Genomic DNA, 17,740 nt, shown 5'->3' with positions numbered 1-17,740 from the left:
ATGCGGATAACTGACATTTTACCTAAGACAGATTTATAAACCTCAGATATTTGAAAATAATTAGTATATGCCACCATGTAATAGAGAAAAATATGTTTTGCAGAACAGGTGTATTTGAGCATTCGTCTTTATCTGAGAAGCTGTGAAATAGTTTTATTGGATCATAATTTTAGTGTTTTAGCAGTTTAGGATGAACCTAGGATCTAATATTACCCTCTTACTGTAGAGATGAGGTGGTGGTATTATTATTTTTATCTTCCCCATTTCATGGAGGGGTTAAGTAACTTGGTCTGGGTCATGAACATCATGGTGGAACCAGGATTTGAACTCAGGCAGCCTCACCTGGCAGCCCACAGGCTGAATCAGTACACTCAAACACCTTACTCCCAAGCAGAGTAGATGTGGCTGTTCCTAAGTTTATCAACTTCTGCAAATGCATGTGTTTGAGATTGTTCATTAGCTTCTGGCTCACCTTAAAATAACAACTATTTCTAGTGTTATTCAGACTTGCCTCACTTGTTTGTCCCGAGGCAGTTTACAAGAAGATGGTCTGTATGAGCTGAAAGGCACTTTTTGCGTGGGTCTGAAGTGGCTGGTAATGGAATATCAGTAAAGCAGTTCTTTAAGTTTTTGAGCATGAGGGTCCCTCCTCTCCCTTAGACTTTCTCCATCCCATCCCAATATAAAGGTAAAACTTACACATTAAGGAAAAAATTGGAAAGTACAGGAAAATATAAAAATGAAAATAAAATCACCTAAAAATCTTACCACTCAGACCCACTCACTGTTAACTTTTGGTGTTTGTCCTTAACAACCTGATCCTAAGGGTGTTTGTGAAAACATACATATAAATTGAAAAGTATATGTAATTACTTTAAATCAAAGTGAGTTCACAATATATGTATTATTTTACAACTGAATTTTCCCATTTAGTAGTCTTGAACCTCCTTACATATATTGTAGTTTATTTAATGTAACCTCTAGTGGTGAACATTGGATTGTTTCCAGTTTTTACTGCTATGAACATCCTGTGATAAATCTGTGCATATGAAGAAGGTGGGACAAACTGTCCCCTCTTAACTCCCACCTTACCTAATACTATTATTAAGTCTCTAAAACCTATGAGTAAAGTATGCCTGGTTTATACTAAAGAAAATCTTTTTGTTTTCTTGTAATCTTTGCCTACACATGTCCTCAGTCTCCCCTGAACATTTCCTGGCATTGGGATCTTTCAGTGACCTTGTCACACTAAGGAGAATGAGTTCTAGGGAACACCTCTTAAGTACTGACTGCTGTCACCTGAAAAAAACAATGCAGCTTAGAACAGGTTATTGCCTTATATCACTTTTCACTGTTATTGTTCAAAATAATGTATTTTTATTCTAATTAATTAAGAGAACAGCTCTTGCTTATCACTGTTTGTAGTATCAGAATTACTGATGTGTGCAGAGGGACTCTAGCTCAGACTTTCTAACTGTCCTCCGTGATTTTTTAATGCTTATTCTTATTCCTGGTAGACAGAATGATTAAGTAGAGCAGAGCTGGGTATCACTAGTCAACTCTTCCTGGCATTCACTTGGTGAACAGAATGGGTTCACTGCACATTACTCTCTGCCTGAGAAGAGTGGTCAGGAATCAGCGCCTCCATGAAGACTCCAGATAAAGCACACTTGATTTCAGCCACATACTTCACACTTCACAGTATGTACCCACATTTGAGACACTGGGTGAATACTGATGGTATAAATGGCCACTGCCTCCAAGGATCTTATTTTAGTGGACAAATCTTACAGCATGCCTGTGAGGTCAGCTGAGAAAGTATGGCTTCCTTCTTTTTTTTACAGTTTTGCAAACTGAAGGGAAGTGACCTAGTGAAGGTCATTCCACTGCTCGGACAGACCTGGGACCTACACCCCAGTCCTCTGACTCCAGGTCCAGTGCATTTTCAGAGATAAGCAAGTGTCTCTTGTTTTTCACAAAACAGTATATTTTGTAAAACATCAGGAATATAAATTGAATGTGTTAGAGCTTTTACTAGATTATTACTGGTGATAGGGAATAACAGAATAATAAATTGTAAATATGTATAAGTATGTATTTAAACCCACATGTTTCATTGTGTTTTGGTTGCAGTCAGCTGACATGCAGTCTTTTGCACAGAAGCTCCAACTCCGGGTGCCTTCGGTGGAGTCTTTGTTCCGGAGTCCAATAAAGGAATCTCTGTTCAGATCGTCTTCTAAAGAATCTTTAGTACGAACATCTTCTCGAGAGTCCCTGAATCGACTTGACCTGGACTCTTCTGCTGTCACCTTTGATCCGCCCTCTGACATGGAGAGTGAGACGGAAGACTCACTAGGGAGTTTAGACAGTCTCAGCAAAGAGCAGTTGATCCAGTGGTTGCGGAGAATGGAACGGAGGTTGAATGGCTACAAAGGAAAATGTTCTGAGGTAGGAGAGTGACTTTTTTTGCCTGTATGAAAATTTCCTCCCCTTGTTCTCAAATTCATATTACTGGATGGCTTTTATGCCTGTACTTGGCTGAACTGTTGATTCCCTAGCCACGCCAGGTACTGCTGGTGGGTAGTCTGTGGCAATATCTATTTAAAGACTTTCAGCGGTACAGAGGCCCTTTGTCAAGACTCTACTAAAATTTTGTCTGTAATCCGGCTCTCACATTCTGTGCCCCTCTCCTCTCCCAGCCCCTCTTCTCCAAGGCTGCTTGGACTAGTGCAGAGTCCATCATCTGTCCTCTCTAAGTGCTGTGGCTCCAAAATGACCTCTTCTGCCAAGCAGATTCCATTATTACTGACCCTTTTTACGTTTTAGATGGTCTGATTCTCTGACACATCTGGTTCACTCTCGTGCAAATGTTTAAAATTTGCCTCAAGTGAATCTTTTAACTGCAAACCCCCTTGAGCATGTTTGGTCTGGGAGAAGGGATGTGGTGCTGTGCCATCCCTCCTTTTGGTCCCTCAGGAACGAAGCACCTTCCTTTCGGGCTGAATTGTGGTAGTTCCCCTCCATGTCCTGTGCAGTTAAAGCACTTTTTCCTCAGGAATGCCTTTCTGGAGCAAATTGTCCGTGGCTTACTTTTTTTTTTTTTAATAATATGTAATATTTTATTGTCTTAACAGTTTATAAATCAGCATTAGAGTTAATTTTAATTAATAATTAAGTTCAAGGATAGTGAATAAAGTTAGTTATAATTTCTATTTCCAGTTATGGCTAAAATATGGGGAGTTTTACCCTGCAGCCAAAAACAACAAAAAACTCCTAAATGAAATATTTAAAATATCTTCTTACAACTCTAAAGTGCTGACAAAATAGGGAGGAATTATTAGGCTAAAACCTGTCAGCTGGCTGGAACCCAGAGTTGTAAACAGGGCATTAAAGCCATGTATTCATGAGGCACTTGCAGCATCAGGCAACTTTCTCCTTTAAAATTTTTTTTTAAATTTTAATTTTTTGTTTCTATCAAAGTTAATAATGGTCCTGAATTTGTTTGTTTGTTTAGATTTATATTATTTTCACTGACTTACCCATGGCTTTTAAGTTGGGAGCTGGGGCAGCAGTATAGTTAGTATTTAAGTGTACAAGACACCATGCATTTTATATTTATGGTGCCAGTTAATTTTGTGCCATCTCTGTAAGGTAGATATTCATTAGCTCTATTTTGTAGAATAAGATTAAAGACTTACAGAGACTTAATCATACAGATTACATAACCTGCTTATAGTCACATAGGTAGCATTTGACAGACTCTGTATTTAATTCTAGGTCTTTCTGGTTGTTTTCACTATTCTGTACTACCTCAGGTAAAGTCGACTTATTAGGGATGAAGAGAGCCCATAGTCTTTGTCTCTGCCTTTCCTTGCTGCTGTGGGTACCTAGGATGGTAGTGCTGTAAGTGATGTCTGATTCCTGTGTTACTCTTCCACTTACTCCCCATTTTGAGTACCATTTTCCTGTCCAGTCTTAAGGTAGTCAGAAGGGGAGGATCCTGGCCTTAGGCACAATTTTGGTGTTTTAATTCTTCATCTCTGGACTCACCTTCCATTGCTGCCTGCCTCTTGACTCAGGACATTAGCAGACAAATTCAGGGGCACACAGCAGCCTTCCAAGGAAAATGGCAAGGCTCCGAATAGGGGAGTGCCTCTCCTAAAGCTGCAGACTGTCTCTTCAGAGCCCACCAGCGCTTCTAAAGTGGGTCCATATAATTCGTTGGAGCCATGTGCTTAGCCTTCTGATGAGTGATGCTATATAATTTACAGATTTAAGAAGATTTATTAGTCTGTAATTTCATCAAGTTTTGCTTGAATGTTTAAATATCCTATTTAGATTAAATGGTTAAACATCTCTTTAGGACCTGAAATACCAGTTTTCCTCTGTTGGCTATGAGTTCCTTTTTACAGAGCCATAGTCACAGGTCCTAAAATCAGAGGAACTTTTAGAGATCAGTTATGTGGTCTATTATAAACCAAAGCAGAAGATCACTGGAGAGCTTGTTAAAACACACGTTACTGTCTCTCCATCCTCCCTCCCTTTCCTGGGGTGGGGCCCAAGAATTTCTGCTACTAGCAGGCTTCTAGGTGGTACTGTTACTGATGGTACTGATCTGTGACTATGGGTTTGAGTAGCCTTTAGGCAAGTTGTCTCTAATCTGCACCTATGAATTAGGTACTGAAATTTAAAGAGGTATGTGTTTAAAGTAAAATCAAATGGAGATTTAATATCTTTATTTATTGAGTCAAGTTACATTTTTGTTTTTTAGAAATATATTTCCTATGTTATTTAGTTTCAACTGCATATGCATCTATTTAGGTCAAATTATCTATAAAAGGATTCTTTTGATTTATTTTCAGACTTTCATAATGAGATGTTTTAGCAGAATTTAGGATAATTGATTGCATTTATATAGGAATGACTGATACTATTAATGGCTTTTCTTTATTTTAGCTTGTTACAGCTTATCAAACTCTTCAGAGAGAGAAGAAAAAACTGCAAGTAAGTGACTCATTGGCTGTTATATTGATTCGTACATAATTATAAAATTAGAAAAGATCTTACAACAAGACAGTTCTAACCCTCACTTTTAATAATTCTTCTCATGACCAAGATATTTAACCTGTTTTACCACTGAGGATTTTGATAACGAGAATGAGTGAGAAATTCTAGAGATTTTACCTCTGGTAGGGATGGGCCTTCTTGAGTTTTGGATCCCTGCAGTGTTTAAGAGGTTTGGATTTAAGGCATGTTTGCCTTTTTCAAGCATGTTTCCTGGTTTCTCAGTCTGCAGGTTGCATGTTCGAAGCTTTCCCTTACCTATAGACATCTCTATTTCTTATCATTATATCAGGGTCTAAAAACAAGCATCCTCTTTCCTGTTTCCTGAGGCTGCTGCTTGTAAAGCTCTTGATTAAGTGTGTGGAGAGAAGAAATTAGTATAGCTCTTCCTCTCTATGTCATCCTGTTCGTGGCTGGAAGTTTCCCAACAGGTATCCCAGTTGATAATTCACATGTCAGAACTAAGGGGGAAGATCCATTCCAGTTCAGATGGTGCTGTGTTATTTATAAAATGCAGATAGTCTTTATTTTTTGCAGTGAAAGTTATTTAAAACCATTTAGCGTTTTATCCCATTTAAAGACACTAAATATATAACCAAAAAGTTATTTGTAAAATGAGTTTTGGTAAAGTTAATTTCCCCATGTATATTATTTTAAAATATTTAATCTGCCATAAATATTAGTCTCCAATAAGTCCACATTAAATTTTCTGGTTTTGGTCTGGAATATGATCAGTTAAGAATAATGGTAACACCAGTTAGTTATTGCTGATTTAGTGTTCTAATTGTCCATAGCAAGTGTGAAAATTAGATTATTACAAATAGACTTTGTAGTTTGATATTTTCTTTTTATAAAAAAATTTTTATTAACTTATTTTTTATGGAGGTACTGGGGTTTGAACCCAGGACCTCATGCATGCTAAGCATGCAGTCTTGCACTGAGCTATTCCCCCCATCCACCCCAATATTTTCTTAAATGTGTGGTTTGTAGAAGTACAGGGGACAGTTCTGACTTCATCCATTGTATTGTTAATATTGCATAAATACATTCTCAAAGGTCATCTTATTCCTAAGTTCTGTGGGTGCCTTGCTTGTGTTTCTATGAATTTGTCTATAGATTTTTATTTCTAGATGTACATAATTCTACCACTAAGTGGCAGTGGAGAGTTGTGGTTGCATAGTTCCAAAAGTAAAGGGTGTTGGTAATAAAATTCAGTGATTGTGATCTTTTTTACTTGTTTTTCCCTACTATGTCATGTAGTTGTTTGAACCAGCTTTTTTTTTTTTCTTTTAAATTAAAGGGTATATTAAGTCAGAGTCAGGATAAAGCACTTCGGAGGATTGGAGAGTTAAGAGAGGTAAGTTGTGACTAGTACCTTGAGATCTAGATCTCTCATATTTATCAGAACTACTGCATGCATTCAGATAGTTTCACATGCACTACTTTAGTTACAGTGAAAACTAACCAGCCCAGCCAATAAGACCAGGGATAAGTTCTTAGGGGTCTTATTTGTGTGGTTTCCCTAAGATACATGTTGTTGCTGGCACTATAGGCAGACCTCGTTTTATTGCACTTCACTTTATTGTGCTTCGCAGATCCTGTTTTTTACAAATTGAAGGTTTGTGGCAATCCTGCATTGTCAGATGATGGTTAATATCTTTTAGCAGAAAATATTTCTAAATCAAGGTAAACACATTGTTTTATATATAATGCTTTTGCACACTTAATATACTTCAGTGTAAACATAACTTTTGTATGCACTAGGAAACCAAAAAATTTGTGTGACTTGATATATGCAATAATGCAATACTTACTTTACTGTGTTACTCTGGAACTGAATCCACAATATCTCCAAAGTATGCCTGTAATGACATAAGAATGTCTTATTTAGCGATATAATATCATTTGCCTGCGTGAACAGTCAGTGGCAACTTCTAAGGCTAACCTGTCCCTTCTGTTAGGTATTTCAGGCTTCTTTTTGTTTTTCTTAACCAAAAATCTTTTTGGTGAAGTGAAATAAAGATTATGTTCACTGTAATTTGGGGAGGGGGAGATAAGTTTTAAAGTGAAGTATCACAATCCAGGCAAATATTAATCATTTGAAATCATGCTTTTCTAACTTCTATTTCTGTTCTGTCTTGAGGAGGATGGAGAATATTGGCTTAAATTGGTTAGGGGATAGCATTCTGTATCTCTGCTATATGTCACTTATCATGAACATTTAAAAATCTTTTAATTGTAAAATGTAACAGATATAGAAAACCATCCCAAGAAATAAAATAGCTTACATATGAACACTGTTGTAACTACCACCAAGGTCAAGAAATAGAATGTTGCTAGCTGTCCTAAGAGGCCCTCTGTGCTTCCCAACCCAATCATAGCACCTTCCCTTTCTCCAAAAGTAGCTGCTATCCTCACTTTTTATTGTATTTTCGTGTGTCTCTTTAAGGTTTTATCACCTAAGTTTATACCCCTAGACACTACACTCTTGCCCATGTAAAAAAAAATTTTTTTGACGTATCTTGTATGTCTCTTTAACTATACACACTTGCATTCCTTTCTTTTCCTTGTATTTCTGATGATAAATTAGAAGATTCAGAGTTACTCATTTACCTTATCCCAACATTATAAACACAGCAGACTTAGAACAACAATGCCAACACTACCACCATCAATTATGACGACTGAAATCAGTTAAAGAGATTTTCATATGCTATTCCAGTTCTTCCACCATTTAAACAATTCTTTTGCATACCTGTACTGTTAGATCATAAGCCATTACATACATATTCTTTCTCTTTTAACCCTTGCAGTGTATTTGTTCTACAGGTGTATTTAACGTTCACCAAAAAGAGAAGATGCCCTAGCTATTACTCTCTCACTTCCTCCAGCCTGTCCACCGCATGCCCCCAGCCCCCAGGCAGACCTTTCTGAGTACTAGCACTTCCGTGATGTGTCTTAGAAATCAGACTAGAAATGTGGAGTCTTGGGCTGACTAGGAGTTCAGATTTTGTTTCTTCTCACTCACTTTATATTACTAGAAAGGAGGTGCTTTTAAAACTTTGTTGAGGGACAAATAATATAACACTTTCACCCAAAAGGTTTTTCTAAGTTAAAGGTGTTTGATACATTCCACTCATCAGAATTTCTCTCTGAGGAAGTAATCAGAAAGATCTTAAAAAACTTATACATAAAAATGTTAATCCCAAGGTTTGCCCGAATTTGCGAACAGTCTAAATGGCCAAGAAAAGGACAATTATTGAATTGGTTGTTATATTTAATTATATTATAGAGCCATTTATTATTATGCTAAAAATTTCAAATAGTATAGATTTACACTGGAGGTCAGTTTCCTAGATATAAAGGTGGATGAGACAAAATCCTCAATCTAATGGGTCACTAAGAACACATCTAATCGGTGTTGCATGTGACACCACTTCCAAACTCTGAAGCCAGGCAGAATCAAACCCTCATTTTTCTCCCAGCAAACCTAATCTTATCCCCCACTATTCCCATCTCAGCAAATGACACCACCATTTACTGTCTGTCAAGCCGGAAAACCTGGGATCAATTTTGACTCCTCTTTTCCTCCATGTCCAATATACATACACACATATATGCACATATATATGTAGCACACTGTCAGGTAGTAAACAGTTCTATTAGGAAAAATAAAGCAAGCATAAAGGAACGAAGGTTGAATGAGGCCTTTAGAGAATGTGGCTACTCTTTAAAGCATGGGTTATAGGGGATAAGACTGGAAGTGAGAGCTAGTTAGCGGACTCTTGCCACTGGAGTGGTGGTAGGGATGGAGGTGGTGAGAAATGGCCAGGTTTTCTGGAACTTTATAGGGTTTGCTGATGATTGGACATGGAGAAAAAGAAAGGAGTCAGAATTGGCCCCAGGATTTTTGGCTTGAGTGACAGTAAATGGTGGCATCATTTGCTGAGATGGGGATAGTGGGGATTAGGTTTGTTGGGAGTAAACTGAGGGTTTGATTCTGCCTGGCTTCAGAGTTTGGAAGTGGTGTTACATGCAATAAGAATTAGATTAGTTCTTAGTGACCCCAAGTCTAATCAGAAGAACTTTTTGAATGTAGAAGGTCACCCTGGATAGTAGGGTCCATTTCTGGAGCCAGTGAGATCCCTGCCACAGTAGTGTTGGATGGTTGGCTAGCCAGCCTGTGGGCTCTAGTCAGGGTCTAAGTAGACAGTTCTTAGGTTCCTTTATCATTGTGGTCTTTATTGTTCATGGAGTGCTTATTGGTAGAGTAGTCTAAGGTAGCAGGTAGAAGGGGACATGAGTAAAAGATGTTTCCACTGTATCCAAGGACTAGATCAGATGAAAACATTCAAAACCTGAAAACCGTAATATAAATTGAGACTTTTTTGTGGGCTGTTAGGGATGCCATGTAACAAAGTATGGTAGGTTTGTAGTATGGTCGGATATAGAAAATTATTTACAGGAAATGAACTTTAAAGAAAGTAAAGGACCTCATTGCTGTTAAGGAAATGTGCAGCTGTTCTATGTTGAAGAATTGACCTGTGCAGAGTCACGGAGGACAGTGCTTTCCAGACTTCTGGATTTCATGGACTGAGAAATTACCTTCCAGTTCTTTCCAGAATGGGGAAAAGGAGAATTGTCACAGGGCTACTCTCATTTTTTCAAGTGAGGACGTTGAGAATGAGAAACCAGATTCTTTTATTGAAATTGTTTCATGAAAGAAAGGTGTTTTTTAATAATAAAAAAAAATTAGGAAGGGCACACTCTCGAATAAAGTACAGTCACTTAGATGAAAGAAATTTAAATCTAAGAAAAACTCTCTCCATTGGCTTTCTGTTTCTCATTTTTCTCCATGGATCGGTGAAAACTTCATCCTAGATGTCTAGGATGAAGACCAGCATTTGGAGACTACTGCTGCAGGGGAGGTCAAGCTAGGAGTTTTTAGTGAGAGAAATAGTAAACAATGTGCTTAGAAATCTTGGGGCAATGTGGGTGTAGGGGAGAATACAGGACAGTAAGTACCTTGGTAGTAAATTTGAAACAATTCAAGAAGAGGGCATTGCTTATAAGTCCTTGAAAATACTATTTGAGGAAAGTTTTCTAGCAAATTTGTGAGGACTGAATTAAATCAGAGAATTAATCTCATTTGAGGTAGGAATTCTCTCTAGAAGGCTGCTGAAGGAAATTAATCATCGAAATTATTGGAGACTCAGACTATGATTATGGATGTGGGAAAAGGACCTAAACATTGTAGAGAAAGTAATGAAAGAATTTGATTATATGTAGGGATCAACAAAGAGAAGTAAAATGTTAACTTTGAATATTTTGAGCTTAGAGAATTAGAAAAGTAGGAATCTCAGAAAAATAGAGGGGTTTTGATGGGATATCCAATATGTTCCAGATGGTCATCTCTGGCATTCTAGTGGAGCAAGTGTAAGGGAGAAGCACTGAGGACACAGAACCGAGCCCCGAGGGATAGTTGCCAATAGAATCAATGAATGACACAGTGGGAACTCTGAGACAGGAATATAGACAGGAGTCCTGAAGCTACAGAAGGCAGGTCCCTCACTTCAGGAAGTAATTATTAGTGACTGGTATAGCAGAGATCATTGGACTTAGTTAGAAAGGCTCATTAATGACCTAAGGAAAGCAGCATTTTAAGTAATTTCAGGCAGTTGAAATTTCACTGTTTGGTCATCAGCTTGGTCAACCTTTTTAATTTTATAGATGAGGAAGCTTCTGATTTTGACTGTTGTTTTGGGAGGAGGCAGGATCTGTTGATTATACATTTAGTATAGAACAATTTCATTTTAATTTAAGTGAATATAAGATAGCACAAGTAGTAAGATGTCTTAAATAAAGTTGGATAAAATTTTACCTTTATCTTAAGTAATTTTTTTTAATCTTCTCTACATTTTTAAAAAATCAGTTTAGCAATCAGTAGCTCTAAAAATATATTTTCTCTTCTTGGATTTCCACACTCTTTAAGGAGCAGAATTATTTGTTGGGGTAAATACTAATGTTTTAAATGCTGACGGTTCTCTTATTATTGTTGCTGATACTTTGAGTAATGCTGAAAAATTCCTGTGAATCCTTTATGTTTTAGGAGCTCCAAATGGACCAGCAAGCAAAAAAACATCTCCAAGAAGAATTTGATGCATCTCTGGAGGAAAAAGATCAGTATATCAGTGTTCTCCAGACTCAGGTAAAAGATTAAAAGAAAAAGTGTGGAATTTTTGGGTTAAGAAAAATAAAGGGTTTTTGATGGGATATCTGATAGGTTCCAGATGCTGAAAAAAAAAAAAAGGCCTGTCTTTAAAACTCTTTGTTTTTCCTCAGTTAATTTTAAGGATAATTTTATTTGTATTTTTATTTTGGGGGAGGCAATTATGTTGATTGATTTACTATTAATGGAGGTATGGAGGTACTGGGAATTGAGCCTAGGACCTCATGTATGCCAGGCATGCACTCTACCACTGGGCTATACCGTTTTCCCTTATTTTTAAGGATAATTTTTTATTTAGTGTATCTTCTGGCTAAGATATCATTGAAAATAACAAATATCAAAGTCAGCTACATTGGTAGTAAGTCTTTTATTTTGTTTTTGTCCCCTTCTCTGCAAAAAGAATATCCTTTATAGCAAAAAGAATATCCTTTACTCTGCCCCTTCTCTGTTTTAAAGAAAGTACTATTGTCATACTTCCTCTTGTTTTTTTTTTCTAATGAACTTTTGGTTTGCTTGTTTGTTTGTTTTTAGGTTTCTTTGCTGAAACAGCGGTTACAAAATGGCCCGATGAGTGCTGATTTACTGAAACCCCTCCCTCAGGTGGAGCCACAGGCTGAAGGCATCAGTAAAGAGAACATAGATAGTGATGTAGAGGCAGGAGGTAAGCTTCAGCTTGTGAAGAGGTTAATCTAAAAACTAGAGGAGGATGTTGAGAGATTCTGGGGCATGAGCTAATAGACCTGGGCTGAGGTAGGAGTAAAGTGTCCTTGACCCTAACATTTCCAGAAAGATGTGTTAAAAAAACAAAATTCAACTGAGTCAATTTTAAAGATCGAATTGGCTTAATTTGATGATTCACGAATTGGGCAGCAACCCATCCAGCAGAGAGAAAGGAGCTCCCAGGAGCTGTACAAAATGAAAGCATTTATATTTTGTATAGGCAGAAGGGAATGGGACAGGGAAGTTACACTAGCAAAGAGTGGATTGCTTGTGCGAGGTCCCTTTCCTTTAGAGGGTGGCAGGGGCCTGTCAGGCAGATTATCTCTATGGTGTTGATTTTTGATTGAGTTGTTTAAGATTCCATTTCTGGGAGAGGCCAAAACTGTAATTAAGTCTCAGTTTGGTGACGTGAGGCTTAGTGTAAACTTCCATTTTGGGCCTGTTACCTTGTTTTTTAGCACATGCAAGAGTTTTTGTTGTTTTTTTGGCTGTCTGTTTTTTGTCATTCAGGAGAAAGTAACTATGTAATTGTTTTAAGACTTGAAAGTCTGTAAGTAGCACCGCATTTTCATTATAATTGAAATTCATTATATTATACTGTTTCATTGATAGCAGTAGCTAGACTTCATATAAATGGGTCAGTTGTGCTCAAGAGTAAGGAATAAGCAATTTTTCATTGTTTGGCTATTTTAGTACTTAAGTAATATTGCTTACATGTGTCAACATTTAAAGATGCTGATATTGTCCCTATTAATTACTTTCTAATTGAAAAAGAAGGAATAGTTTTGTTTTGTTTTAAAATCTAATTACAGCCCTCCCTACTCTTTGAGGCTTTGAGGTACCTAAAAATTCCCATTTTTTCTTTGCTAGCTTTCTCTCAAAGAGATTTGTAATAAACTTTTGGTCCCGCCAGCATCAGAGTAATATGTTGTGCAGCTGTCTGTCTGAGCAACCAACCTGTAAGGAGTCCTGAAATACCCTTGGGCAATTTCATGAATGTAAGGAGATGGAGAAAGCTGTATTTACCAGAACTCCTCTCAAGAAGAGATCAGAAAGCGTTGGAAGGAATACTTTATTAATCCTTTTGGAATAGGAGCTAAGACACAGGTGGCTCTTTTGAATAGCAAACTGTCTTCCAAGAAGGGCGGATTCAGTTAACGTTAGTTACTATTGAGTGTTGAGTGCATTTGGAATGGGGTTGAACCACAGAAAGAGGTGAATGTGCTACTCAGCTTCTTCAGCTACGGAGTACAAATAGTGATGGTGTAGATGTTTACAAGGGTGCCCAGTCCGGCTCAGCACGGTGCCGGGGTAAGAATACACTCCTGTGCTCTAACAGAGGAACTGCTCCCAGGGAGCCCTTACTGACTGCCTTACTGACTGCCCCTGCTTATGCTGCTTTATTGTCAATAGTGGGAGATGGAGCTTCTGCTAAAACACTGGAAGTACTTCAGCAAAGAGTTAAGCGTCAAGAGAACCTACTGCAGCGCTGTAAGGAAACAATTCGGTCGCATAAGGAAAAGTGTATGCTATTAACCAGTGAAAAAGAGGCACTGCAAGAACAACTAGATGAAAGACTTCAGGAACTAGAAAAGATGAAGGTAAAAGAGCAAATGAGTGTGATTGAACGCAGCCCTCTAAGCTAGATCCACCGGCCCCAGCGTGGCCTGCTCCTCTGGAAAGCTTTCCCCCTTCCTCCATAGACAGCATGGAGAGGGCCCCCTAGTGCCCTGGGCTTCAAGGCATTACCATCCTTTCGAGACATCCTGTGTTCTTTTCTCCTACTAGACTTGTAGGAGTATCCAAATTAGATAAAATGTTAAGAGTTCTCATATGAGGAGAAGCTTTATTAGAGATGGAAATGAATTTTTAAAATTTTTTTAGGAGCTTCATATGGCTGAGAAGACTAAACTTATCACTCAGTTGCGTGATGCAAAGAACTTAATTGAACAGCTTGAACAAGATAAGGTAAAACAACAAAACTTATGATACTAAAATTTGTCAAGGGGCCCCAAAATTCATTTTTGGAAGCAATTGGAAGCATTCAGACTTCTGCTTTCCAAAATTATTACAGCTGCTTCCATGAAAAATCTTTTTGTTTTAATTTCTAGATTTATATAACTATTAGCATTAGTTTCATATCATGTAAAGCTGAATCTCTGTGGTTTCTTGATCCCAGTCAGCATTTTGATTTATAGATTAGAATATTGTTGCAAAGGAAATCTGTTTATAGTACCTAATTACTTTTTAGAGAAAAATCAAATTATTTACAGTTAATTACTAAATGTGAATATAAGTGTTGTCTTTCAAGTATAATGGAAACAGATTAATCTCTCAGATAAATTGCCTAAAAGGTAAAGAAGTAGTAATGTATACATTAGCATAAACAGACATTTCTGCAAATAAACTTTAGAATGTGTAGGTGAGATTGGCAGTTTACAGTTGAAACAACAGTTTTAGGTATGGCAGCAAAAACAACTGAAAAATTCATGGGCAGACAGTCTTGCAGCGCCAAGGGTGTGGGTCCTTTATTGTAAGCAGCTTCCAGTTAGTTCCACACCATCCACCATTTTCTTTAATATGGTGCTTTATAGTTACAGTATTTTAAGTAGCCGTGTAATTAAGACCATGTCAGAGCTGTTCTGCTATTGAAATGTATTGGCAGTCTTTTCATCCTATAATATCATTTTGCTTGGTTCTACTCCATAAGCATCATGAAGGTCCTCTTAAAAAACAAAAAACAACTTTTTATTATGAAAAACTTAAAACGTTTACAGAAGTACAAAGATTAATAAAATGAATTCCTGTGACCCCATCACCTAGCTTCAATAGTTAACATCTCATGGCTAATTTTGTTTTATCTGTACCTTCCTAACCCCGTTATCCTCAACCCAAGATTGTTTGAGAGCACACCTAAGAAATCTCATCATTTCTACCATAAGTATTTTAATGTATTTTTAAAATAAAGGGCTCTTTTTTTTTATAAAATTAGAACCGCATTATCGTGATCACATTTAGATATTTAATAGTAATTCCTTAATACAATCAACTATCTGAATAGTTTTAGATTTTCCCTTTTGCCTGATGCATTTTTTTCACCCATTTTTATGAATCAGGATCCAAATGAGGTTCTTTCATTGCAATTGGTTGATATGACTCTTAAGGCTTCTTTTAATCTATAGGTTCCACTGCTGTCTTTTTTCTGTCTCTCTCTTTCCTTTTTCCATTGTGATTCAGTTTTTGAAGAAACTGAAGGCCCACAATTTTGTTTTGAAATTTTGTATGATAATGACCCGCTTACCTGGTTTTTAATCTGTTCATTAATATTAGCCATCTGGAAGAGTCATACCCTAAAGTAAGGGTTGACAAACCCTGGAAGTAAGGTAATAATCTTCTTAATATTGTAAAATAGCTGCGATAGAATCTTATTTTTCAAGAGACAAGTCGAACCACCCCATTTTTTGTTAGTTGTAAATGACTGATTTAATATATATTTGATTATATTTTCCCCCTAGCAACCTTCATTTCTTGTGTAGATTATCCAGAGAGTGGGAAGACAGTAGCAATTAGCAAACTGGAAGAATGAGCTTGCCTTACAGTAGTAAGGAATGGTGTTGGGACCAGAGACTGTCACAAGAGGAAAGAAAAAACCAGGTAGATCTGTATCACAGTCTTGGTCCATCCAGTGTGGCAGCAATAACCTTATGCTCTCAGCAGCCTCTGAGGCTTTTGCCATGTTACAGCACAGTGTAATAAGTGTGGTTCATGACTGCTTCTGAGCCAAGTACAAAAGGCTGAATTTATATAGTAGGAACATAAACTGTTTACTAAGATGGGGAAAATTATAGCAAATATTTATGGAAAGATTATAAATCTTCTAACTGAAATGTTTTTAGTAATTAAAAGATTAAACTTACTATTAAAATAATTTTTTTATCAAAAATACCCTGATATGCTAGGTAGCTGAAGTTATTGGCATGTATAGCATAGTATATAGTGCAGAACACAGACTTTAGTTTGTGAAATACTGAAATAATCTCATGCTGTACTTAGTAAGAAACATTATGTTTTCTGCCCTTTAAAGTAAGTGCTATTGACAGTGCCATTTTGTTATGCAAACGCTTTAGTGTCTGCACTTCTGTTTAGGGAATGGTAATAGCAGAGACAAAACGTCAGATGCACGAAACCCTGGAGATGAAAGAAGAAGAAATTGCTCAACTTCGCAGTCGTATCAAACAGATGACTACTCAGGGAGAGGAATTAAGGGAACAGAAAGAAAAGTCTGAAAGAGCTGGTAAGAACTCAAGGGTTACTTGTTTTATGTTAGAACTCGAAAGTCACGTAAAGTGCTTGACCAACCAACATTTAGAAAAATTAGTTAAATATTGATAAAAGTGTTTAATTGTAGAGACTATCTCTATAGAGAGAATGCTCTTTATAAAGAACACTGAAGTGTTCCTTAGAAGAGGCAGAGGTTGAGAAACCATGGCCTATGAGTGAAATCCAGCCCATGCCTGGCCTATTTATGTAGAACCCCGCAAGGATTTATTATCTGGTCCTTTGTAGAAAATGTTTGTGGACCACTGCCTTAGACTAGCAAAATTCAGATTTCCAATTTTGGAACTCCCCGACTAGGCACAGCATGGTACATATTAAATAACTGCTGCCTTATGGATGCTCTAGAGTAAACAAAAAGTGTAATTATAGTCTGCTTTTGAAGAGAATAGTGGAATAATTCAGTGTTATACATGATAGCATTGTTTTGACCTAATAAATGCTAGTGTATTGACCAGCGTAGTATTCAACAAGCTATGATGCTGAGTAATGCTCGGAAAGAAAGGAGAGGTGCTAGAAAGAAGAGAGAGCAGAGTGAACTGGTACCTTCAGATGAGTGAGGGTGTAAGTTTTGAGCTGGGCCTCAAATAACAAATAGGAGGGGTCTAAACAGAGACGGGGGCAGCACATGTTTCAGATTGTTTAAGATCATAAATAGGCACAGTGACCATAGCATGTGTGTGAATCAACTGAAAACCCTTCTTGCTGAAGTGGGAAATGGAGTGGGATTGTGAAGGAACTGACTACTGAAGTCTTTAAAGGTGAGTGGCTGAGTTTAGACTTCGATTTACAAGGAAACCAGTAACAGGAACACATAATGTGATGGAAGCCAGTGTTTTATGTAGTAAAGAAATGAGGTAGAAAGTCAAACTTAAAAGCAATGGTAGAAGTCCAGGTGACTCCAGCATTTTATGGTGAGGAGACTGAATAAATAATGTGAAGTCAGAATAATAGGAAATCTAAATGGGTATGCTGAGGAATGGAGTGACATGATGAGTTTGCTTAGATACTGTAAGCCAATCATGAACTCTCCAGATAGAACTGACTTGTAAGAATTTGGAAATAAGAAACTGGAGCATCTTTCGGGAGCCTAAGGTTGAAACCTGTGGTTCAATCCGTAGAAGAAGCTGAATTCTCCAAAAGATTGTTTAACCAGTAGTAGTGGTGGCAGCACCCGTTGCTGCTGAGCGCCAGCACTTTCTGCAAGGCTCTGTCATGAATGCTTTGCTTGTATTTTCTTGTGTATGTATTTGTATTTAATCCTCAAAATTTCTATGAAATGGGTAATAATATTATCCTCATTTTACAAATAAGAAATAAGACAAGACAACCTAAGAGTAAATGTCAAGATCTGAATCTGGGCATTTTGAATCCAGAGTCTGTGCTTTTAAC

At 37.2% G+C, this 17,740-nt stretch overlaps 1 protein-coding gene across 5 annotated transcripts in view; it reads left to right on the top strand.

Annotated features, from left to right (window-relative positions):
• The window catches only part of GOLGA4 (golgin A4), an 87,617-nt gene that overhangs the window by 24,060 nt on the left and 45,817 nt on the right, over positions 1-17,740 (top strand). For 4 of the 5 annotated variants that reach the window (XM_010945825.3, XM_010945827.3, XM_010945823.3 and 1 more), the window contains 8 exons: positions 2,134-2,448; positions 4,957-5,004; positions 6,365-6,421; positions 11,174-11,272; positions 11,825-11,954; positions 13,427-13,614; positions 13,898-13,981; positions 16,160-16,307. In XM_010945825.3, coding sequence (XP_010944127.2) covers positions 2,134-2,448; positions 4,957-5,004; positions 6,365-6,421; positions 11,174-11,272; positions 11,825-11,954; positions 13,427-13,614; positions 13,898-13,981; positions 16,160-16,307 — 1,069 coding nt within the window. The remainder of the gene's footprint in view (positions 1-2,133; positions 2,449-4,956; positions 5,005-6,364; positions 6,422-11,173; positions 11,273-11,824; positions 11,955-13,426; positions 13,615-13,897; positions 13,982-16,159; positions 16,308-17,740) is intronic. The other variant, XM_010945824.3, reaches the window with a different exon arrangement.

Source organism: Camelus bactrianus, chromosome 17 (assembly GCF_048773025.1).
Source record: "Camelus bactrianus isolate YW-2024 breed Bactrian camel chromosome 17, ASM4877302v1, whole genome shotgun sequence".
NCBI lineage: Eukaryota > Metazoa > Chordata > Mammalia > Artiodactyla > Camelidae > Camelus > Camelus bactrianus.
This window is presented reverse-complemented; position numbering and strand designations above follow the sequence as displayed.